General features: G+C 44.9%; 1 protein-coding gene across 2 annotated transcripts in view; it reads left to right on the top strand.

Annotated features, from left to right (window-relative positions):
* LOC146206688 (coiled-coil domain-containing protein 186-like) overlaps positions 1-20,509 on the top strand; it is a 101,110-nt gene extending 80,601 nt beyond the window's left edge. For both annotated transcript variants that reach the window (XM_084591482.1, XM_084591481.1), the window contains 4 exons: positions 10,171-10,376; positions 12,705-12,774; positions 12,964-13,113; positions 17,759-20,509. In XM_084591482.1, the coding sequence (XP_084447608.1) occupies positions 10,171-10,376; positions 12,705-12,774; positions 12,964-13,113; positions 17,759-17,845 (513 nt within the window). In that variant the 3' untranslated portion in view covers positions 17,846-20,509. The remainder of the gene's footprint in view (positions 1-10,170; positions 10,377-12,704; positions 12,775-12,963; positions 13,114-17,758) is intronic.
* The last annotated feature ends 4,683 nt before the right edge of the window (positions 20,510-25,192 follow it).

The raw sequence follows: 25,192 nt of genomic DNA, 5'->3' as shown, positions 1-25,192 counted from the left end.
CACTCGCGGCGAACAGGTAGCGCCACGAGTGAGCGCCAGAACATTTTCATAGATAGACGTGCAGCCGCCTGGGCAGGGCGCGCACTTGAAAAGCTGTGCTAGAACCCTCTTACGCTACCTATGGCTTCAAGACTGCCAGAACCGAGACCCCCCGTAAGCTACAAGCAGATAAATGAAGGGGAAAGGAGGGTGCTCGTTATAATACATGAAGGAAAGAAGCCAACAGTCGGCAAGGCCAAGGAAAGCATTGGGGATTGTACTTTGTCTTTTTTTTTTTTTTTACTTCGATAATCACATAAATTAGTAAAGTAATCTGTTCTAGCACAGCTTTCGCCCTCGCTCTTGATCACGTTCTACGTGATGCTGGCGGTAACACAGGACGTTCCACGTCCACCGCTATGGTTGAGGGTGGCGCTGGTAAACACTCTCAAGGTTAGTGTACAGACAACATTAATACCCAAGAAAGTAGCAGGTGGGACAGCGGCCGATGTAGCTCAGTTGGAAGAGCACCGGACGTGATATTCGGAGGTCGTGGGTTTGGTTTCCACCATCGGCACATTGTTTTTTCTTCTACTTTGTGTTTATTTATCTTTCCCCTAAACGGATTACTAATTTATGTGATTATTGAAGTAAAAATTAAAAATTAAAAAAAAAAGACAAAGTACAATCCCCAATGCTTTCCTTGGCCTCGCCGACTGTTAGCTTCTTTCCTTCATGGATGTCAATGAGTAATTACTCCCTTATTATACATAGTCATCCTTGTCATTTAAATTGGATAACTTTCTTCATACTATTCTAGAATAATAAAATTTGGGAGAGATGGTCCTTGCAGCAATGTAATTTAGGTCTGCAAGTTTCATTTAATACCCCTGTTAAATATGCAGGTGAGGTACTCTTGGGGGAAGCAGAGTTTCACCCATAATAACAAAAATGACAGTGGGCTCCACTTTGACACAGTAGCACAGATAAAGCCAACGTATGTTTTTAACAACAAATATAAATGGAAAAAGTATATGAAAAACCAAAGAGCAGCCAAGACTGGTCCCTAGTCGATCCATAATTTTGACAGTAAACAAGATGGCAGCCTGTGGAAGAGCTGCACTACAGTGGGCTTACTCAGCCGCTCCTCTGACGCAGTCTGCGTCGCATCCAAGAGGTGGCGCCACAGGCAACTTCAATGTAAGCATTGCTTGCAGCTTTCGTTTTCCTGGCGCATCTGTTCATTTCAGTTTGAAGCCATTCACAGTCTTATTTCTTTCTAATTTTTAAACACTTGTGATTCTTCTTTAGCAGTTGACGCAGTTGTTTAGGCCACATAACATTTCGCTCCATAGTACCTTGTGTAAAAGGACGACGGCAACTCAGGCGATTTGCTGCCTGTCCTAACCGCGGGACATTTTATTCAAATAAGTCGTTGCCTACGGATTTTGCTCTTTCAGTAGGGGCTTTTAAATTTTCCGAATTATCAGGCAATCGTAAAAAAGTGATATAAAAATATTGAATTAGAGGATCGATGGCCAAATATACTGTTTCATTTCGTGTTTCCTAAATTAATTTTGTATCAAGATTATGTCCAATAGCCTGCCAGTGAATTAGAAAACAGAGCGCGCATACTTCCTAGCCAAATTAAAAAAGAAGACATGCTAGTGAAGTTTGTGAATTTTCTAAGCCAGAATGAAATATTGCATGTATGGCTTAAATATTTCCTACATTTGTTACCCACCATGCAGTTACAAGTGTGTCATGCTTACGTACAGTAATATTGACACATGCCATTCATAGACGACGAAGATTTGAACGGGCGATTCGGAGAAGATGACGAAGCAAAAACGGTGCTCCGCTTTCGTGCTGACCTGACTGGTTGTTGGTGTTCTTCGGTGCCAGAGCGCCTTCCGTGTAACGTTACGTTACAAATCTGGTGGAGGTGCTGGGTATGGATCCAGTCCTGCATAATCAACCTGTCACTACGGAGCTTACCCCCGTACATCAACGCCTCGGCTGCCGCCTACGCGGAGCGCCCCCTGAATTCGGACCCCTTCCGGCCGCTACCAGGACGACGCACCCTCAGACAGCCGTAGAACCTGCTGCAATGACATCTGAGAGCAGGCTTCCCACTCACATCCTGTGTCATCAGCCGCGAACACCCCCCTCTTTTCATGGAGACGTGTTCGAGGACGCCGAGGACTGGCTTGAGACTTACGAGCGAGTCGCTCGTTACAACGGGTGGACTGATGAGCGTAAGCTCCACAACGTGTACTTCGCTCTTAAAGAGTGCACGGACATGGTTTGAAAACCATGAGGCTTCCTTCCCATCCTGGGCAGCCTTCTGTTGTGATTTGAAAGCCACTTTTCCTAGCACCGACCGCCGGGAGCGAGCAGAAGCTGCGCTACACTCGCGCAGTCAGCGCCAGAACGAGAGCGTGCGTATGTTCTTTGAGGACATGACACGCCTTTTCAAGCGTGCAGACCCACAAATGCCAGAAGATAAGAAGCTGCGTCACCTGATGCGGGGCGTTAAACAAGAACTTTTCGCGGGACTGGTGCGCAGTCCACCGCGTACTGTGGCAGAGTTTCTCAGCGAGGCAGCGACCATGGAGACAACGCTGCAACACCGAGCCCGTCAGTACAACCGTGACGTGAACATCATTGGGTCCGACGCACCCCCTGTGCATGTCGGCAGCGACATGGACGCACTACGCAATCTCATTCGTTCTGTCGTGCGGGAGGAACTGCAAGCGCTCCGGATGCCTTGCAACACAACATCTTTTCCTTCACTGACTGAAGTCATCCGGGACGAGGTGCATATGGCAGCTCAACAAGTAGCTGACGTTCCCCAGCAGCGCGTTCCCCACCAGACGTTCGATGCGAGGCCCACCTACGCGTCCGTCCTACGTAAAGCTCCCCCGCCGGACCATACTATCAACGCTGCAGCTCCAGCAATGGAGCCGCAGGGTCCTCGCATGGAGGACCTCGCATGGAGGACCTCGCATGGAGGACCTCGCATGGAGGACCTCGCTACTCCCCTCCACCAATCTACCAGCGACCCCGTAAAAGTCAAGTATGGCGGCCCCTGTGCTATCATTGCGGGGAAGCCAGTCACCTTTACCGGGCGTGCCCGTACCGCCGCGTCAACATGCGGGGTTTCGCCACGGAGGACCTCTACCCTCGGAATGCCGAACGGCCTACTGAGATTGCAAGCGACCTTGCAGCGCGACAGTATCCCGTCATGTCCGGTTACCAAGAGCTTCGGTCTACATCCCCGACGAGCTACCGTTCGACAAGTCCCCACTCTTCCCGACGCCACTCCTCTCCCAGCCCTAGCCGGGAAAACTAATACCAGCGGCCTTCGGAGGCAGGGTCGCTGATGTTGGGAAATGTGAAGATCCTCCGTCATCGTCCGGCCGACCCGACGAGATTTCGCTTGTGTCAGGTAGCGACAGCATCCAGCATACTACCTCCGACATATGTGTAACGATTGATGGAGTGGATGTCACCGCGTTACTCGACACTGGTGCCGATTATTCAGTAATGAGCCGTGGTCTCGCTCGAGAATTGAAGAAAGTTTTGACACATTGGTCCGACCCGAAAATTCGCACGGCGGGAAGTCACTTGATTGAACCTGCAGGCAAGTGCACAGCGCGGGTCGGCATCCGTGGTTTTGTGTATGTCGGAGAATTTATCGTGCTTCCTGAGTGTTCGAAAGACTTGATCCTTGGTCTAGACTTCCTGCAGACCAACGGCGCTGTCATTGACCTGAAAGAAGCGCATCTTTCCTTTTCGACGAAACGAGCCGTGGCGCGCATTGAAAACGAAGATCCGGGTCTGAACGGTTTGCGTATAGTCGACGATGACGTGAGGGTTCCGGCACGTTCTAGTGTGTTGGTTCTTGTAAAGCATGACTTATTCCACGATTACGTGGGCATCGCGGATGGGCACCTTCCGCTACTACTCGAGAAGGAATTAGCCGTTGCTCGAGGACTCGTACAACTCCAGAACAGTTGTGCTACTGTCCTCCTGACAAATTTTGCTAAGGAGATGCGGCATCTCGCCAAGGACACGGCTGTTGTGGTCCTTCACGACGTTACTGCCTTGCCTCATTTATGCACCGCCGGAGCGAACCCTAAAGAAGAGGCCGCACCTTGTCATGCTCTGCAAACCATTAAAATTAACCCCGACTTGAGGCCCGATAAGAGGAATCTTCTCTCGGCTCTTCTGAGCGATTTCGCAGACTGCTTCGCCACAGGCTCTAAGGTCGATCGTACTCCTGTCGCCAAGCACCACATCATCACCGATGAGACCACGTTACCGGTATGCCAGCGCCCGTACCGTGTTTCTCCTAAGGAACGTGACGCCATTAAAACGCAAGTGGATGAAATGCTTGCGGACGACGTGATCCAGCCTTCGACGAGCCCATGGGCGTCACTAGTGGTCCTTGTCAAAAAGAAAGATGGCACCTTGAGATTCTGTGTCGATTACCGAAAGTTAAATAACGTGATTAAAAAGGACATCTATCCGCTGCCCAAGATTGATGATGCCCTCGACCGACTACGCGACGCCAGGTACTTCTCCTCATTAGACCTCAAAAGTGGATACTGGCAAATCGAGGTAGATCAGAGAGACCAAGAGAAGACTGCATTTGTGACGCCCGACGGCCTATACAAGTTTAAGGTGCTTCCGTTTGGTCTTTGCTCTGCACCGGCCACGTTCCAAGGTATGATGGACACTGTTTTATCAGGTCTGAAGTGGCAGTCGTGCTTGGTGTACTTAAATGATGTTATTTTCTCGCCTACTTTCGAGCAACACTTGGACTGGTTGCGCATCGTGCTTCAAGCACTCAAAGGCGCGCAACTAACGATCAAGCCTGAGAAATGCCACTTTGCTTTCAAGGAACTACGCTTTCTCGGCCATGTTGTCAGTGCACAGGGCGTTCTCCCTGATCCCGAGAAGACTACCGCTGTGTCAAATTTTCCACGCCCCACCGACAAAAAGGCACTTCGACGATTTCTAGGTCTTTGTTCATACTACCGACGCTTCGTCCAAGATTTTTCTAAGATAGCTGAACCACTGACAGCACTAACCAGAGAAGACATACCCTTCCTGTGGGGAGATGATCAAGAACAAGCCTTCCAGGAGCTTAGAAGCCGCCTACACAGACCCCTAATACTCACTCATTTCGATGAAGACGCCGCAACCGACTTACATACTGATGCCAGCAACGTTGGCCTCGGCGCGGTACTCATTCAGTGGCAAGGCGGAGTAGAACGGGTTATTGCCTACGCGAGCCGAACACTCTCACGATCGGAGGTGAACTATTCGACAACGGAGAAGGAGTGTCTTGCGGTAATCTGGGCCATCAGCAAGTTTCGACCATATTTGTATGGACGACCCTTCCGCATTGTCAGCGACGATCATTCCTTGTGCTGGCTGGCAAGCCTTAAAGACCCGTCTGGACGCTTAGCTCGTTGGAGCCTCCGTCTTCAAGAGTATGATGTCACTGTTGTCTATAAGTCGGGACATGCACATTGCTTGTCACGCGAGCCATTGGACTCCACTGCAGTGGAAAACGTCGACGATTTTCCCTTTATTGGGGCCATTACCCAATCCCATATGGCTGACCTTCAACGCAAGGACCCGGAGCTGGCGCCGCTCATCGATTATCTGGAAGGACGCGGTGGTAGAGTACCGCTTGTTTTTCGTCATGGCTTGCAGCCATACGCTTTACGAAGTGGAGTTCTCTAAGCGCAATTTTGAAAGATCAAAAGAGACATTTCTACTCGTAGTACCTACGCACCTACGGCCTGACATCTTAAGCGCTTGTCACGACGAACCGTCCGCCGGCCACTTGAGAGTTAGTCGTATGCTTGCAAGAATTCGGGAGAAATACTATTGGTCGAAATTATTACCTTCAGTACGATCTTACGTTGAAACCTGCCGTGATTGTCAACGCCGAAAGACTCCACCCGTGAAACCAGTTGGATTTCTGCAGCCGATCGCTCCACCGAAAATCCTTTCCAACAAGTGGGGATGGATCTTCTTGGTCCTTTCCCGAAGTCAACTAATGGAAAGCGTTGGATTGTTGTCGTGACAGACTACTTGACCCGATATGCTGAGACCGCGTCACTCACAAATGGAACTGCCACCGTAGTAGCAGAGTTTTTTGTCCACGACATCGTATTACATCATGGCGCTCCGGCTGTTATTATTACCGATCGCGGGCAGCTTTTACGGCCTGCCTGACTAAGGCTGTACTGAACCTCACACACACTAGCCATAGACGGGCCACGGCATACCACCCGCAAACTAATGGCTTGGTGGAACGGCTAAACAGAACTCTGGCCGACATGCTGTCTATGTACGTGGATATAGAGCATAAGACCTGGGATCAAATCCTCCCATATGCCACGTTCACATATAATACGACACTTCAGGAGATGACGCGGCTCACACCCTTCGAGCTTGTCTTCGGCCGTCGAGTGACCACTCCACTGGATACAATGCTGCCCGTGTACACCGACAACGAACATGAGATTGACCTGGACATCGCTAGTTTTACCCAGCGTGCGGAAGAAGCGCGGCAGCTGGCAAGGCAGCGCATATACCTACAACAGCAACTAGACGCTGACCGTTACAACAAGGGACGGCGCTTCGCTGCCTACGAGCCTGGAGACTACGTCTGGATTTGGACGCCCGTTCGTCATCGTGGGCTCTCTGAAAAATTGCTGCGCCGGTACATCGGCCCATACCGTGTCCTCCGCCGCCTCAGCGACGTTACTTACGAAGTTGAATCCGCGACCCAAGATCCCTCAAGCCGCAGACGACGCAAGTTCACTGATGTTGTACACGTCGTCCGGATAAAACCCTACCACGATCGCCCCGCTGACTATTCTTGAGACTGATGATGTCCCGTTTTGTGTTGTGGTATCCCATACCAACCTAGCATACTATCTGTCAGCTCATCGCATCAAGCAGCATTTGCAGCATCGAGGCGATGCTGCCAAGAAGGGGGGGCAATGACACATGCCATTCATAGACGACAAAGATTTGAACGGGCGATTCGGAGCAAACGACGAAGCAAAAACGGTGCTCCGCTTTCGTGCTGACCTGACTGGTTGTTGGTGTTCTTCGGTGCCAGAGTGCCAGAGCGCCTTCTGTGTAACGTTACGTTACAATATAGGTGAAAACAAAATGATAACAAGGCTGTTACTGACATGCAGCTTTTATTTCTGAGAACAGAAGTGCAACATCCATCCATTGATTCATGCAGCACCTCTTGCAACGGTTCAATTTGAGCTGTTTGGCCCTCTGTCACTCACTGTTAAGTCAGTTAAGTACCTTCACATTGAAATTACGACTTGTGACACCATAAAAACTAATTTCAGCTGTGAGGGTAAGAGCGTGTGCATCGCAAATGATTTCGAGGGAAAGTCTGCTCTGAACAGCTGCCAGCTAACATATCCGTTATACTGTGAGATTGTAACTCGATCTGACAGAAACATACTCAATCCGTGATGAGAACCTCGAGCTTTTTCACGAAGCCGTACAGCTGACTGAATGGATAAAGGAGGCCTCCTCGGTCACAGTAGTTTGTTAGCCTCTCCTCTTTGCTGTCCTCGCCTCTCTTTTCTTGGATGATGTGCACCGAAACACTGAGCAGATATTGTACGGATCGTGTCGCCCAGGCACTCGTCAGCTCTGTGGTCCGTTGAGGTTCTCCTACTCTTTCCGCCTATTTTCGTCCTTGGAAACGCCGAAGTTCTTTGGCCAGCAACACTTGGTCAGCAAAGTGTGTTCAGTGAACACACTTCAACTGGAGTGCACTCTTCTGCAAGTGACACTCCACATCCACCTTTTAGCTTTGCCAGAGTGCACTTATCACAAGTGGCACTCAGTGTAAGCACATTTAACCTGCATGCTTAACAGGGGTATTCAGGCAAGCAATTCAACAGTTCACTCTTTAGGATAGTGTCCACCCTTTATATGTAACAAGGTCAAGTGGCACTAAAACATTGTGATGTAATTGTACCAAACAGAAGATTGAAAACAAGTACTTCTTTCAGAATTTTTTACCTTTAAAAGATTGCAGACATTACTAACCTGTGAATGACCAAATTGAAAAAAAAAAAAAAAAAAAAACAGTTCCTACATTGTATGAGTTGACAGTCCCAGTTTGTATGTTATAATTTTGTGACACTGAACATTTAGTCCATTTTGTGCAACTTGCACAAGTTATGAAAATACCAACTCGAAATGTTTAATTTTTCATGAAAATCTAGCATAGTTGTTCCTCTTATTTATACAAAGGTGCAAAACTGTTTTTTAAACTAGAATTCATTTAGCTATTGCAAAGCAGTTGTTTACACCATTTGCTTGCATCTTAATGAAATACTAATGTCAATTCAGATCAGCATCAATTAATTAAACTCTGACTGTCATTGGCTTTTCTCATTGTCTTGCCCATCGCAACTTTTGAGCAACTGCCTATGTTCAATGGATGATTCCTTTCTAAAACACAAATACAGTCTGAGTCACTATCATTGCTATCAACCTGACAGCACTTGTCATCCTACTTTCTGTAAACACTTGTCCCCATTCATTCATGTGTCCTTAGGCTAATACGGACTTCCCCAGCAACTGTGAACCATGGTGACTATATGCAACGGCACTCGCGGCGCATACACAGGCACAACCAAGGAAAGAAAATGTACATAACATGCTGTAACATAAGAAAGCACTCCCCACTATATGGTTTCCGCAAACCTTCACAGAGAACTGGGGGGAAGCTGCCTTGCGGGAGTGCGCTCTCTTAGCAGGAGCTTCTCGTAGTGGTGCAGAAAAGGCCGGGCACTATCGCTCCTATGCTATGGTCAGAGTTCAGCATTGTGTGTGTGTACAAGGTGCACCCGCTCATGGAATTGAGGCTTAAAAACTAATGGCGCTGTAATGCCCGCGGCATATGTAAAGGTGCTTGCTTGTACCTTCTGCAGGGGGAAAGAGATAAGAGAGATTATCACTATCCTCCTGGACACCTTGAAAGCATAGGAAGCAAGATTAAGATCAGAAATCAAGGGGGAAAAAAAAACTTTGTGGTTTTACGGGGTTTAACATCCCAAAGTGACTCAGGTGATGAGGGACACCATAGTCAAGGGCTTCAATAAATTCACTCACCTGGGGTTCTTTAACATGCTCTGACATCTCACAGTACATGGGCACCTTGCAGTTCACCCCTATCAAAACATTGCCACCATGGCCACAATTGAACCTGGATCTCCCTGCTCAGTTGTCGGGCACCCCAACTTCTGAGCCACCACAGCAGGGCTTAAAAAAGAATAGCAGCCATGGTAAGGAGAGTGAAATGGTGAAAAGAAAAGCCAGGCCATTTTCAAGTAGGATAATGTGAACTGGTTCTATGCATAGCGCAATAAATGCTCTAATAGCTATTATTCACTCTCTGGAAGGCTATTTTATTTGTTGCTTTCACGTAGCATCGATTTGGAGGCACACCTAGCATGCTCGCATACCATTTTAGAAGCACTTCTGTAAGGTGAACTAAATTTTTGGTCCCTTCAAGCTCGTTTTAAAGAAAATCTACAGTGGTGTCGATGCACTTTTTCGAAATGAAATTCCCATTACCACAAATTTATGAAAAGCCAGAAATCGGCGAGGTTAATCCAAAATGTTCATTTTGAGCCTCTAGCTATGGCAAACAGTTTTCAGAGATTCATAAAGGACAAGCAAATCTTATGCCATAAATCTTGTCTTGCAGTGTTCTGGCAGCAATGTCTGCAAGATGAGCCATTCAGTACTGCAGGAAGTCAGATATGCCCAACCTTTTTTTTTTTTGTTTCACACAGGTTTTGTTTTGCAATGGTGCAGTGCATTTCTGTCGCAGCCTGTTAAAAACTTATTGATGTCAAAATTTGTGGCCAGGCGTCATATGGGAAGAGAACAGAATGTGTTGCAATTTGTGATGCTGAGAATTCAAGAAAAAGTAGTGCCTTACCTCCATGTGGCAGACAAAAAAGAAGATTGTGCAAACCACCTGTGGTAACTGCACTGTCTTGCTTAAAAGAAAGCGCAGGCACGAAAATTTGGTTGCATTTTTAGTAATAATTTGTACGACATTACTGCACATATATAGATCAGCACGTGGATTTGTGTCTTGTTTCACAGGGAAGCCCAGCAGCATCTGGGGCAAGCAGCAGCGGATCACCTGAACATGCACCACCAACAGCCCCTGCACAGCTGGAGCTGGACAAGCAGATGCTTGTGGAGCGCATTGTGCGGCTGCAGAAGAACCTTGCACGGCGTAATGACAAGATCGAGTTCCTCGAGGAACACATCAAGCAGCTGCTACTAGAGATGAAGAAAAAATCAAAGTAGGTGGCTGTTCTTGCGAGCAGCAAATAGGCCAGTGTAAAAATGTCTCTGCAAAAAGCTCTTCCCAGCTCTTGATGACAATTAAATTTTGAATTCAGTCTCGGTGAATGGGTACATGTTAGTTGCATACTGAGTAACTTTAGTATTTACAATTTATTTTTTAGATATTCCATTATGCCCCGAGGCAAAAAACAATGTTATAAAAAAAAAAAAAAAAGATTCAGAATCTACGACATAATTGATGCATCTGAAGGCAGGTGGCGTTATACTGCTCTGCATTCATGATTTGTATGACTTAATGAAAAATTCCTGTAAGGTCATAACAAAATGAACAAAAACAAACTAGAAAACAAAAACATCAACCATAAAAACCATTACATATCCAGCAATAAAACTTGAAACATCCTCTCAGACTGGCGTTCAGTACCATTTTGTGGAAGCCAATTCTCATGGCTGATGGTATAAAGGAAAAATTAACATTTTAAATATGTTAGTTGTAATTTATTCTTTTGAAGCACTACCCTCATATGGCAATAATTTACAGTGACACACTATGTAGTGTCTTTGCATGATATGAGCTGAACACTGCTGAAATGCTGTTGTTTATTTTGCCCATCACCCAGAAGTGGCTCACAAGACTAGCCAATAGCAGGAGACGCAGCTGGTACATATGTGACTTCTGGACTGTCTTGCACGTAAAGTTTTGAATGAGGGCGCAACAAGCGCTTAGTTTGTCAACACCAGCCATGCATCTAAACAGTTTAGCGAAATCCTGGCAGGAGTTGCAGAGCAAAAAAGGGTGTTTAAATCTTATGCTTCATGCTGTTTAAAGTCTTCAAGCAGAGTGCTAGCACAAGCTGAGAGCACAATGTGAGAGCACAAGTGGCCGTAGCCAAGCAACATTGATGAAACTTCGTGCAGGTGTATCAGCAACAGTGGTTGGAGACAGCCATTGTCATCACTTAGTTCATCGCAAGAAACATCACTTTGTGCAGTTACTGCCTAATTTTCCACAGACGATTACGCCTTTTAGATAAAAAAAAAATTGACCCATGTTTGACACATGGGCCAATTTCCGAAGCTGTGGCTTTGTGGTCGAGCATCCGCCTTGCATTCAGGAGGTATCAGGTTCGATCCCTGGTGCCGCCAGGTACCCACAGGTTTTTCAGGGGATACAAGCTTTTCCCCGGCCTGGTGCTCGGCTCTTTGGGCTTATATGCTTGGGAAAGGGGTCATAGGTCCCAAATAGTTGCGCCAATGGGACAGTGATTCATTCCGCCATCGGACAACAATAACTGCAACAGGGTGGCCATGTGGGCTAGTTGGTTCGAATCAAGAATTATGCAACCAGCGAACAAAACGGAACTCAAGAAGAAGGAGTACACAGGACAGCGCTGGACTAACAACTGATGTTTTGAAGTTGTTTGAAGTTGAAGTTGAAAAAAATGAACAACAATAAATCCGCCTTGCGCAGCAAAAGCCCAGTATGTGGCCCTTTTTTTTCATCTTTTTGAACCAACATTCTTGGTTCATGGCCCCTTTTCCCAAGCATTTCACCCCAGAAGAGCCGAGCACCAGACTGGGGAAAATCTTGTACCCATTGGAAACCGGTGGGTACCAGGTGGCACCGGGGATCGAACCTGGTACCTCCCGAATGCGAGGCGGATGCTCCACCACAAGGCCAACGCTTCGGTTTTTTGGTGGCCTATTCTATTGGAGAAAGGGAAGCTTTAGGATGTAGTTGAGGTATGACTGAAAACAAGCCTACCAAGTTGGCTGAATTCCATGATGCAAACATTGTCAAACCTTTTGTTAGACAAAGGCACTTGACAAAAAAAATTAAGGAAGTAAAAAAAAATGTTTGCTTACAGTTTTAGTAGCACTGCCAGTGCAGGTTCTCAAATGCTTGTAAATTGTCTTTTTTAATGTGTCAGGAAGGAATTGGCCATTAATGCTTTACAGGGACATAGTTTAGACAACAAAGACTTCATACTCATGCTTTTTTTTTAATGGCGTTTGTTTATAATTTTTTTTGTGTGTGATTTCAAGACCCATGTTGTCCTATGAAGTAAATGGAATGTATTGTTTAAAGATCTGCTACTTATAAATATTTGGGGATGCTAAGATCTTCCATGAGCTGTAACATCATGCAAATTTGCACAGTATTTCTTCAAGCTTGTTTTTATAGCCTCTTGCACGGGTGCATTGACATGCTAGGACTTCAGTGCCTCTCTTTGTCATCCCTGTGTGTGTGTGAGGGGGGGCACGCATGTACGTGCGTGCACACGTTTGTATATATATCTTTTTTTTTCTATATGTGTTTGTAGGATAATTCAAAATTACATAATCAGAGAAGAGGCCGGTGCATTGGTTCCTACCAGTATGGACTGCAACAAGGTGAGCTCCTATTCTCACATTTCAAACTTCTGCATTTTTTGGATTTCATTCTAATGCGCTCATGACCACTTTATATATTTTTGGGATGTTATTACAAGCAGTCATTAGGAAAAAAGCAAAAGGTAACCACAGCCCTCCTTGATGGTGCTTTGGGCAAAAATACTTACCTCTTGCCATTGGTTTTTGCAGGCAGAGATCTCCAAGAAAGGTGGTATCATGGCATCAGTGTACAACAGCCACGCTGTGGACACAACTATGACTCTGGAGCTGTCCTTGGAAATTAACCAAAAGCTCCAGGCAGTTCTTGAAGACACCTTGCTAAAGAATATCACCTTAAAAGTGAGCATAGCCTAAGCTTTTACAAGGTTGTATTGAAAGAGTTAAAAGCTTGCCATATTTGGCAGGCTTGTTAACGCTTTCCCTACAATGAGGAAAATAACTGTTTTTGATAGATTTCGGTAGTTGTGCAAAAGATGTTAGGTTTAATTTATGTAGCACGTGAAATGGAGGCTAAATGATGGTATACATACTTTTAGGCATACAAGTTCGAACTACACAATATGCATTGCAACACAAAAATTTAGTTGCCAAAAACAAGGCCACGTCACCAGCATGGTGGTCAGCAGCACCTCATGCGTGGGAAGAGCCCTTTTACATCACCGCGATGTTGCCGCTCTTTGCGCTCGCATTGGATGTCGCCAGCCGCCAGTGCGTTTGCCGTATGCGGCTCGTCATTGACATCTAGCGTGTTGGACACAGGTGAAGAGCTGCGATCTGCTGTTGAGACACTGTTCACAATGGCGTGCCACAGCTAATTGTACTCATTTTTCGCACATGTGTCTTTCGTACATACCCCGGCACCTTTGATAGCAGGGTGAGCCCATTGCATGCGACTTGCTGTGTGCACATGCTCATTAGAAACAGGTGTGCTTTTTAATCAACAATGTCCTGTTCAGTTGGTATAGAGCAACGTCTGCATTTTCCTTCTACAATTTTGTAATCTTGAGCATATTGCTATGAGGCGATGAACACAGGAGAACAGAGAGAAGATAGCTGATGACTGTGTGATGATATTTAATGAATCACGACAGGCCTAGCGCGAGAGCTCCTGCCTGCGCCACTGCCTGCTTCTTCCTCGTCTCGTCCGTAACAACATGTTCAACTTTGGGGTTAAGAAAACCTTGAGGACAAATTCAAATTAGCCTAAATTTAGGAATAACAGCGCGAAGGACGAGGACGAAGATAGAAGGACACAAACACAGCGCTGAGTTTGTGTCCTTCTATCTTCGTCCTCGTCTTTCGCGCTGTTATTCCTAAATATATTACCAACTAGCCGGCACCTCAACGCTTGTTAGCCTAAATTGATGCTTGGTTATGACTAAAAGCTGCTTTCAGAGAAAATTAAGATTTTAAAGCTAGAAAATAGTAAAAGATGATAGACATATCACCGCTACTAGCTTCTCCCGCACGTAAAGTGTGGTGGTGTCAAGTGACATTTTTGTTAGAGGGCCCCGCCGCAGCGGCTGAGTGGTTGCAGCGCTCAACTGCTGAACCCTAAGATATGGGATTGAATCTTGGCCGCTTTTTAATGGAGGCAAAAAGCGAGGCACCCATGTACAGTGCGATGTCAGTGCATGTTAAAGAACCGCAAGTGGTAGAAATTTCCGGAGCCCTCCACTACGGCGTCCCTCATTGCCTGAGTCACTTAGGGACGTTAAGACCTGTAAAACAAAAACAAACGGAATGGAAAATGGTCCCCTCCCATCCCCCTCGTGGTGGCTCAGTGGTTAAGGCATTGGACTGCTGGTTCTAAAGAAGCATTTTTGATCCTAACCACAATGGCCACTTTTCAGGAAATACAAGGAACAAGGTGCCCTTGTGCTGTGTGATATCAGTGCATATTAAAAAAAAAAACAGATGAGATCGCTCATAGCCTGAGTCGCTTTGGGATGGTAAACCCCATAAACTAACCTATTGGACTTTATCACAAGATAAACACAAGGATTAAATTTGAACAGTAAACAAAACAAGCCTGCCACACTCAACACCATCATCTACATCATAAGCTTGAATTGGAGGACAAGAGAAAATATGCCAACTTTCACCTCCAAATTTCTGAGCAGTACGAGAAACTTTTGCTTGTGAACGGACAGCAGAGTCAGTTGTTAAAAATGAAACTAGTGGAATGGGCAGAAAGCAGGGAGATATTAGGGAAGGTGCAGAATGGTTTCTGCAAGGACAGAAGATTAGAGAATAACTTGTCATAACCCAGTGTATAGAGATCAGCAGCAAGCAAAAGGCTGCTATGGATAGCAGTTTTTGACATACAAGGAGCATATGACAATGTAGATCAGGATAAGCTCTGGGGCCATATTAAAGAATATAGATTAGATAGAAGCATGGTCAAGTTTTTACAAAATGTGTACACAGATAGTGGGGCTACCATAACATGGGAGGGAGAAACAACACAGCCAGCAAAAATAAAAAGTGGACTCGGGCAAAGCTGTTCCCTGTCACCCCTGTTATTCTGATACACATGAGTCAGATGGAAAAGAGCTTCAAGCATAATAAGGTAGGAGTCAATTTGAACTATATGCAGGGAGGACAGGGAGTAAGCTAAGTGCCAGCAGGACTGATGTATACAGATGACATTGTCCTGTTGCAGACAAGCAGGATTAGTTGCTGAAGCTAATTGGGCTGCAGTTCAGTAGAAGGAAGTCGGGGATAATAGTATGTAATGATGAGTGGGGAGACCCGACTTAAGTACAGTAATTGCGCATATGGCTGAAAGAGCTATGTCGGAGCATGAAAGAACGATGAAAGACGAAGGAAAGAGCATTTCAGATATCATGAAACCAGGGCACTTCCAAAATATAATACTAGGTATGAAATAGTTAGAGGTGTGTGGAAAGTAATTATGGTACCAGGGGAATGCTGTCCTGTGCATAAAATTGGAAGTGCAAACCAGGCCTGGAAATCAAAGACGGCTGGGCAGGTTAGCCTTGGGGGCCCATGGCAACACTCCGAATGACGGCATCCAAGGGGACACGGGCTGGGTGTCATTTCATTTATTGGTACCCTCAAAGCCATTGGCATTACAGAGGGGAGTGAGTAAATGCAAAACAGAAAAAGAAACGCAGCAAAAGAATAAGATACAAAATGTTAGGGTCCTAATCATAAAATATTAGCTAAGGCATGTTTAAAACATTGATGATCTTCAATGTCTTGAGGTGAGTGAGACAATTAGCAAACTGAAGTACAATCAGAGACTGTCTGGGATGGAAGAAACGATCTGGGCAGGAAAAATGTACAAGTACCTGTACATAAAAAGCTTGAACATAAAATAGACAAATAGAACCCAAAATGATGAAACACTCAACACAATAGGCGACAACACATAGAAGAGGCGCGCACACACGCACGCACACACACACACACACACACACGCACACACACACACACACTATACTGCACTGGCATCAAGTCTGACCGACTAGCTCGACGTTCTACTGTATTATAGAACCCAAAAGCTAAGGTATGTACAGGTGACGAATGGGACACTGCAAAATATATGGCAAAGGAGGTAAAGGAGACAAAGAAAAATATAAGGGGAAAGAATGCAAGAAAACCAGCTCTAGGTATGCTTACAGCGTGAAAAACAGGACATAAGGAGGTAGAATTTAATTACTCACGGGGCAGCTTGCTTCTATTCGAAGCAGCTAGGACATTGAAAAAGTAGACATATTATGTGCTGCCTGTGGAATCGAAATAGAGACCATAGAACATATAGTGTTGAGGAGCCTGAAACTTCAGCCACCCCACCCAGAAGGAAAAGGTACAGATCTAGAGGAGGTGGCACTGTGATTTGCCAGTGAAGATGGACAGATAGACGAGAAATGCATTGGTATAACAAAGGGGCATTTTGGAGGTTGGGGTAGTAAGTTAAGGGAGAGGTGAAATTACGGAAACAGTCGGCAGGTATGTATAACCTCAGGGGAAGAAGGAGAGAAGGGATCACAGGCTAGGCGGCGCAAGCTGCCACCTGATGCAAATGTTAGGCCAGTAGCATCCATATCTATTGAATTTTAATCGGGATCAAAATCTGATGGTGTGTCCTCAGTGCCCTTTCAGAATTGTCTATCACACTGGCATATTTTTTGCATTACCTTCCATTGTCTTGCCATCTATGTGAATAATGAGAATGGTGCGCATAGATAATGTGCAAACAAAAAAAATTAGACCTGTCATTGCCATAGTTATTCTTGCTGATAGCAGGCCTTTATATCATTATATTTTGTGATACATTTTTCACAAGCCCTTCTTTGGTTGCAGCCTTGAGATTTGATTCTGCAGTCATTTCATATTTGTTTGTTACCTTTGAGACAGCATGCACACACCAACAGCCATTGTGTAGGATCAGATGGCTGCCAACAGCATAGAAGTTGGCATGAATTAAATCTACAAAATAGCTTTTGTATGCCCCACATGATCTCATTTGCATTTGTGGTGTTGCAACCATTGTTTGGCAACCTGAAACCGAAACTAACTAGCGTTTAAAAAATAAATTACAAATAATTTATTCAGCACTGGAAAATTCTAACAAGTGATCTATATTTACTAATGTCATATGCGTCATTCCAAAGCAGATGCTACTCACTAGGAAAAATCTAGTGCTTCAGCTGTTTAACCCTTCAGCAAAAGTTGTGTGGGACCATCTGTTAAAAAAACTCATGTGTGTTGAATATAATATGCTGATAAAAATTTATCTTTATGTGATATCCATTCTCATCTTGCTTAGCCTGACTTTATATTGCCTAATAATTGTTGTGTGAGCAAGCTCTTTCTTTGGCAGGATGCTTTCCTTCCTTTGACTTGACGTTGTCATAGTCACTCAAGTTATAGCTCTTTTCTTTTAGTGTTTATCATTCTCACCTGGGGTTTTTAATCTGACCATGCTTGTGTGTACATTTTGTTTCCTGTGCAGGAGAATATAAACACCCTTGGGGAGGAAATAGCACGCCTTAGCAAGGATCATCGCAATCTTGATGCAACTCAATGCCGGCGAAAGTGAGGAGAACTACACCTTAACAATGCTGGTCCTTTGAATTCAAGTGGGGCCTTGAGGATTAGTTGTTTGTACATATTATAGTTGATGCAATGTCGATGCTAGCTAGGCCTTCCACTGTTTGTGCTTAGCTGCAGAGAGAGTTGCGTATAGGTTTTAATCAAGAGCAGTCATATAGCTCCTAGTGACATCTCAGTTAGTTTTTTTTTGCCAGTTTTCATTGTACATTGTCACATCTTAGTGTCACGTGCCTTGTAGAATGTGTCTTCTGTGAGATAAGAATATTGTTTTTGCACTTGGCAGCTGTACTTCAAGTGGGTGCCTGTGCTGATTTTTCGAAGTGTTCATGGGTAAAGATAAACAGCTTGACTTTCTGGGTGTAATCCTAGTGTGCGTGCTGACTGTCACTTTCTGTCCAACCCCTTTCTTAAAACCCAAGGAAAGCCTCTAGGCTTCTTCCTTATCACGTTACAGTTGTTAACAATGAGGACAAGAGCATACACTCCACTACGGCATCTCTCATAGCCTTAGTTGCTTTGGGATGTTAAACTCCTTAGACCAAACCAAACCTATTCTCAGAAAGCCAAGCGATAAGGGAACAGGCTTGTTTGTTATATACATATCTATCGCTCAAATTTTTTATTTTTTTTTAATTCAGGGCAAATCAAGCACACCTTGCTTTCATCCAGCACCTTTACACCTCTAACAGTTTTCTGTCTCTTTTCTGTTTGCATATCTGTTTCTATGGCAGTATTTGGCTTGATGGGCTAGCCTTTAACTGGTAGTGCACCCTGTATTTTAGCGTAATCGCTCACTGAACATTTTTATAAGTGTGTGCGTGCATGCATGTGTGTGTGCGTGTGTGCATGTCTATTACTAAACATATACTATATATGTGTATATATAAACATATAGCTTACTTTATAAAACAGACTATTCAAATCAATTTAGTGAGAGTGGATGGCTAACAGAACTGATCGTGTAAAAGGTGTTCATTATGCTGACTGATAGACATAAGCTTGACAGGCCCTTACAGCTACACTGCTGCTTTTGATTGTGTTGCCCATAACAATTGCTTTCACGTGCTTTTGAAAATGCAGTTTTCAAAGCTTAGATAAAAGACAGGCACTAATGAAGTGAGTGTCCTGCCAATAACAGTGGCCAAGTGCTATATTGTCACAGAATGATGCACATTTTTACGGCCTCTTTAGCCTGCATCTTTGCTAATGTCTTTTAATTTTGTGTCCTCTCTATTATTAGCACAACAGTTGGCAAATGCAGATGGGTGTCTTTTAAATGTTATGTTTGTTGTCCAATATGCAGATGCTTTAGCAATGTTCTGGTCACTTTGTTCTGCTGCACTTTGTCAGACTGCTTTTGAAAGACTTGTGAAAGCTGTCAGAATTGCAAAATTGGCACCTTATGGACTTAGTAAGCGTTCCATATCTCTGCACATAGTAGATATAAATCAAGTGTATTGAGCTTAGTGAAGTTGTGTTCGGGCTGGATGATTAGAGGATTTATGGAAATTGTTGCTACTGATTGTGTTGACAAGCAATGTGCATTCATGTAAACTTTATAAACTATGTTAGATGCAAATACAGCTCATTTGATTCATATGACATGTTTTTAGAATTGTTTGGCACGTTTAGAGTTCACTGGATGCAGGTTGTATGGTATGACTTTAATTTAGAGTTAAATGCTGCAACATCACACAATGCATAGGGTCATTGCATTATTCCAGTGGCAAAACAAGAGTGTTGCGGTCAGGGTATATGAATTCAGAGCTGTGTTGCAGTTTTGTTGTTGACACTCTGCTGTGATAGTTAGCACATGCAAGAATACTTGTTTGTACAATTGTGTAAAGAGCTTACATTCTGCGAGCTCAGTGCTCCGCGAATACTAAATTTTGTCAACAGCTTGAGAGGCACCTTATCACTCCTTTTGCCCAAATTTTTCACGGTTAAATTTTTTGTGACGTCTACGTTATTTATGAAAAAAAAAATGAGAAAGTTCGGCCATCATGACAATTCAGTTGTTTATAGTATTTGTTGAGTAAAAAAAGTTTTTGGGCAAGTTGGTAACATTCTTAATTCATATCGGCAACAAAGAAGCACAAACACAAAGAGAAGGAACATGGAAAAACACAGATGACCTTGTTTGTCCGTGTTTTTGCATGTTCCTTCTCTTTGTGTTTGTGCTTCTTGGCTGCCGGTATGAATCAAGAATGGCATTTGTTGCTTGCATATGAACCACTTATAGTGCATCAAAAATAGTTCAGCAGTACACAGTATAGATTAGTTGGTTCTCCTTCACTGTATTGTTCCAGTACGATAAAGGGACAAAAAGAAAAACACGGTTAACAAGAATGTACCTGTGTCATGTTTCTTTCTACCCATCTTTGTTGCACTGAAAAAAATATGGTGTACCAATTGTTACATGTTCTTGATGTGGGAAGATTTCATTGCATAGCTCATGTGCAAAAGTTATGTTTTGACTTATGTGGCAATTATTACTACACACATGTGCTCTGGACCTTGAAACCCCTGCTTTGTAATCAAGATGTTTTGCAACCTAGTATGTGTGCATGTATGAATCTGTATTTTGCATGCCAGTATTCGGCCTACAGAGTTTTGGCTTAAATTTATTAAACACTTTCAAACAGTGTCACTGTGCCTGCAGAACATTTCATGTTGACAAACTGCTTTTTGTTAATATGGTCAGAGCTACGACTATCTTTCTTATCTTGCTAGCACAAACCATTGTCGTGATGTATTATTATGCAGAACACATAATAAATTAAATTGGCCTGCCCCTCTTCAAGCAATTAACTTTCTGTGAGTAAAAAAAAAATGCATTTACTACCGTTTTTTCGAACTTGGGAAGAAATACATTGTGCAAAAATAACAGGCCCCTCCAAATGTTGCCTGTAAATATGCATTTAGTGTAAAAAGCACCTAAAAGTTTTTGGTGAACTGTTGCAGCCATTTCATTATTCGATGCTAGCAGACAAGACCAGAAAGTTCAACCTGGGCTGTGCAGCTGCATTTCAATGGAGGCCAAGCATAAAGAGACGCTGTTGTTACAGAAACTTCACACAGTATAAATTGATACCTCGCAGCCACCCATGTTAGTTGCTTTGGGAGGTTGATCACTCCACTTTTCTTTTCTGGCCAGGAATAATTGAACTTGAGATGTTTTTATGTGTCTGATTTAACGAAATATCTGACTGACATAAAAAAAAAATGCTCCTTTGTTCTTACTTGCCCTTGAAAAAATGCGGCTGCAGAGAAAAATTCAGCTCAGAAATGTGCATTAGAGAAACTACTGTTTAGTGACATTGCGTTTCTCAAGCCAAGGTTAGGCTCATAATATTCTGGAATTGTTGTGTACAGAGTGATTTTTACTATTTTGCAAAGAGGCCTTAGGTCTTTAAACTCAAAGGGCCACCACAGCATTTTTTCTAATGCTGGTTATTGTGGTTAAAGAGATTTCGCATGCATTCCAGAGACAAGTACAAAAGGATTTATTGAAATCTGAGCATGCAAGTGAAAATGATTCCACATAGAATTCAAATAATAAGATCAGATAAAAACACATCTCACTTGCCTAGTGCTGAGGTTGGATCCTGGGAGTCAGAACCACTCTGCATACACAGTGGATGGTTGTATTCAACTGTTGCCTTCTCAGAGGAGCCCACAGCCGCATGTTTTGATGGCGTCATCCCTCCATGTATGCACCGTAGAGCAAGTAGGGGCCAAAAAAAAGCTCCCCGATGATTCTTCATTGGTAAGATCGGAAAGCTACAGCCAGTTCCCCAAAACCTTGCCTTCTGTTTTTCTCTTCGCATTTGCGACTGAGGTTGTCCCAGGCTTCTCAGTGCAGTTTGAACAGCAGGCTGAGTAGGCTCTGAGATGGCAATTGACATTTGCTTCAGGGCAAAGAGGGTTTAGCCATTGGCATTTCAGTTGTGAGATAAAACTATATGACAGATATTGTAACAAGGCTTGCAGCTCTTCTTTGCTAAGAGATTTGGATTCTCCCTTCGGGACTGAACAGTATTGCCAGTTGACCGCAGAGCTTATTAAGGCGAACACCTTTTACAGCGTACGACTCTCCGAGCTGTCCGTTTGCGAGAAGTGCCACACTTGCGAGATTCTGCAGGATATCGCGAGATCCTTGGTGGGGCGCTTCCTCGAACGACGCACCATTTAAAATTAAAAAAAAAATCTAACTCCAGTGGGAATCTAACGTGCAACATTTAGATTACCAGCCGTACGCGTTAACAGATTAAGCCAAGTCGGGCATGTGAGAGTTCTTGTCTAGCGTCATGCTAGCCATGCGCCGCTAACGTCATGCCGCATCCTAGCAACAATGTCACGTCATCGGAGAAGGCGGCATGATGAGTCGTAGAGGGATGGGTCGCTCCGCAGAGAGCCGGATCTTCGGAGCCGCTCCTTTCAAAGAGCGGGTGAGCCATTTGGCTCCTCAAAGTCGGAGCCGGATCCGGAGTGGTCGCTCGCCAAACACAAAGAAGCATCGCGCCAGCAGAAACATGTCAGTTGCCGTTCTGCCATCCAATGCCTCCTTACTGACGGCGAGTAAACAAGGTGAGGCGCCGAGAAGCCAGCGTGCCGAAGCACAATGAAATAAAAACAGAGAAAATGCGAGCCAGTGTTTAACTGCTAAATGCCACCGCTTGCTGTGTCACGTGAGGGCCAAAATTGATTTTACTTTTTACTACTGTCATATATATATATATATATATATATATAAAAGATCCGGCCCCTACTGGGTGACCCACTCACCTCGACTGATGTGAGCCGGCTCACTTTTGGTGAGCGGAGCCGCTCCGATCCGCTCACTAATGTGAGCCGTCTTGCCCATCTCTAGTCGTAGGGAGAAAGCTGTAGCGCGATGGGAAAAAAAAAACCTAGAAAGATTGTGCACGTCGAATCCACTTCAGGGCCGTTTCACATGCTGCGACTGCAGCGAAAATATTCGGTGGTGTCGGTGATGCCGCAGAGCGATTTTCGCACAGTGCTTTCACGAGCAGCGAACCGTCACGGTAAGGGACATGCGATGCGCAGGCATCAGTTTTTCCGCGCCCCCTCTCCTGGTATGCAGCGCGTCCCCAGGCGATAGGAAAGGGGGAAAGCGCGGAGACGGCGCCATAGGTGGCTTTGGCCCAGCGCTGAAGTGACATCATGTCATGATGATTTCTTATTGGTCTGTCGAAGAGTAGTTACAGCGCAGGTTGGAACCCTGTCGCAAGCAGTCTGCGGCTAGACCGACGGCCCTTCCCAGTTGCTTACCGACGGAATTCGCAGTGTCGCAGACGAAAATCGCATGCATGTGAAACCAATATATCTATAAACGTGTGAAACGGCCCTCAGGCGCTTACAACTCGTGTCAAAATGCCACGTCACGTGGCTATGAGAACGCCGCGCGGTAGGAGCGACACCGTGCGTCCAATCCCACACTTGAATGAGCAAAGGAACACCAAGGCGAAACCCTTCATAGGCTCATGAGTGTTCGTCTGTGCGTGCGGCCGTCCGCAGAAAGTGTCACATACATGAATAAACGTTATAAATCTCTAATGTCAGACTTTGTGAAATCATTTAGTAGGTGCTGAAGAGTCGGTAAGCAGCCATTCACAATTAGTATCACGCAAGAGTCTCAACAACCAACGCGCTATAAAGGCTTTTGCCTCACCTCGCTTTAGTAGTCCAAAGTGTACCCTCCATTTTTTTTTTTTTTTTTCAGAATGGATAGCTATAAGGAGTTTTATGCTAAGCTGCAACTCTGTTGCACCTTATAAGTAACTGTTACCATCCTGCTGTGTGTGATTCACTGCTTTGTATTGCGGAGGCACAATGCAGATGCAGTCTGCTGAGAAGCTTCTCTTCTGTGTCTGCTGCATGCACCTGTGACTCAGACTGCCAGCTTGCAATTGGTCTGGCTCAATTCACATGCAGCAGCTAGTCTCTGATGTAAGCACGCCACAGAACTGCGAGTGGACAGCAGGGAAGCCGCGCCTTGGACACTGTGGAGTTCTTAGCAGTGTGCTTGCCCTCTGCCATACAGAAGCGCAGACGCCGTGCAGTGTAGAACAGCAACTCCATCTCTGCCAGACTGGTGATTGGGCCATCTCATCTTGTTCCCAACGGGGTTTGTGCACTATGGCTTCCACCTTCAGAGTTGCGAAGGGAAAAAAAATGGTGGAATGGTTTCACTTGTCCCATGAATGTGTCATTGGCCTTGCTGCTTGCCCTTTGGGCTCACTTGTATTAACATATCTGAAGAGAGAAATGTGCTTTCAGCAGCAAGGCAAGCATTACAAGCTGCCGCACCCAGTACTACTTACTGACATGAAAACATCAGGGACAGACATGAAAACGAGAACGCTGGGTAGGGAACGACTTCATGAGCACCTGGCTGGTGATTGCTGGCTGCGTGACGTCACGCTCTGCTGACATTTTTTTTTTTTTTTTGCTCCATGCGCTGTGTATGTTTTCCGCGAAAAGGTAGAAGAGGTGGCTGACTCACATGCCTGTGAGCTTTACATTAAAAAAGAGAAGATGTCAAATTTTTCTTGCTGTACTTTGAGGTTACACCTAAGACTTTAGTGAACGTGGGTCACTGCATGAAATTCGCCCATGCTCAGTACAGTTTCGGGTCGCCGGACGATGGTTGAGACGTGAAGGCCCACAAAAACTGCGACAGCTCATTGTGTTCAGTTGCTGTCATTCTGGCTTCTGGAGCATCTGAGCACACGAGTTTGAAAGCTACAAAGCACGAATATATTACAGCTTTTGTATCCATCACGTCACCTCAGACTCGCTTGTGACGTCGGGCCTTCGTTCGGCAGCCTGAAACCGAAACTGTACAGAATAACAATTTCAATTACAAGTTAATTATGCACTGGCAAATTCCACGCGGTGTTACTTTGCTAAGCAAAATTATGTATGAAAAAGTGTCCCCATACCATCAAAGGCGCTGCTCAATAACTGTACTTTATTTGGCTGGCTCTTCGGTGGTAGCCATCGCGTTAACTTTGCTCAGGTACTTTAACCTCCCCAAGCCTTACCAGAGCGCCGTCGTCGTCACCGGGATGTGGTTATTGCCACCAGTGATTGCTACTTGCAGCACCACACGATGTGCAGAATAGTGAAGTATGTATAGTTCCCTTCAGCACTAAAAGATACGATGAGTGCAGAGGCGACGTGCTGACGCTGCAGAAAGTAATATTGGCCGTACGATCTTATGGGATAACGTGCGCATTCGTGAATTAAAATAGAGCCTTAGCGTTCGCTCGCGTTGCATGGGCTATTTGTCGAGGTTAGTTTGTGC

This window comes from Amblyomma maculatum, chromosome 1 (genome assembly GCF_055883805.1).
Source record: "Amblyomma maculatum isolate TAMU_Amacu chromosome 1, ASM5588380v1, whole genome shotgun sequence".
NCBI lineage: Eukaryota > Metazoa > Arthropoda > Arachnida > Ixodida > Ixodidae > Amblyomma > Amblyomma maculatum.
This window is presented reverse-complemented; position numbering and strand designations above follow the sequence as displayed.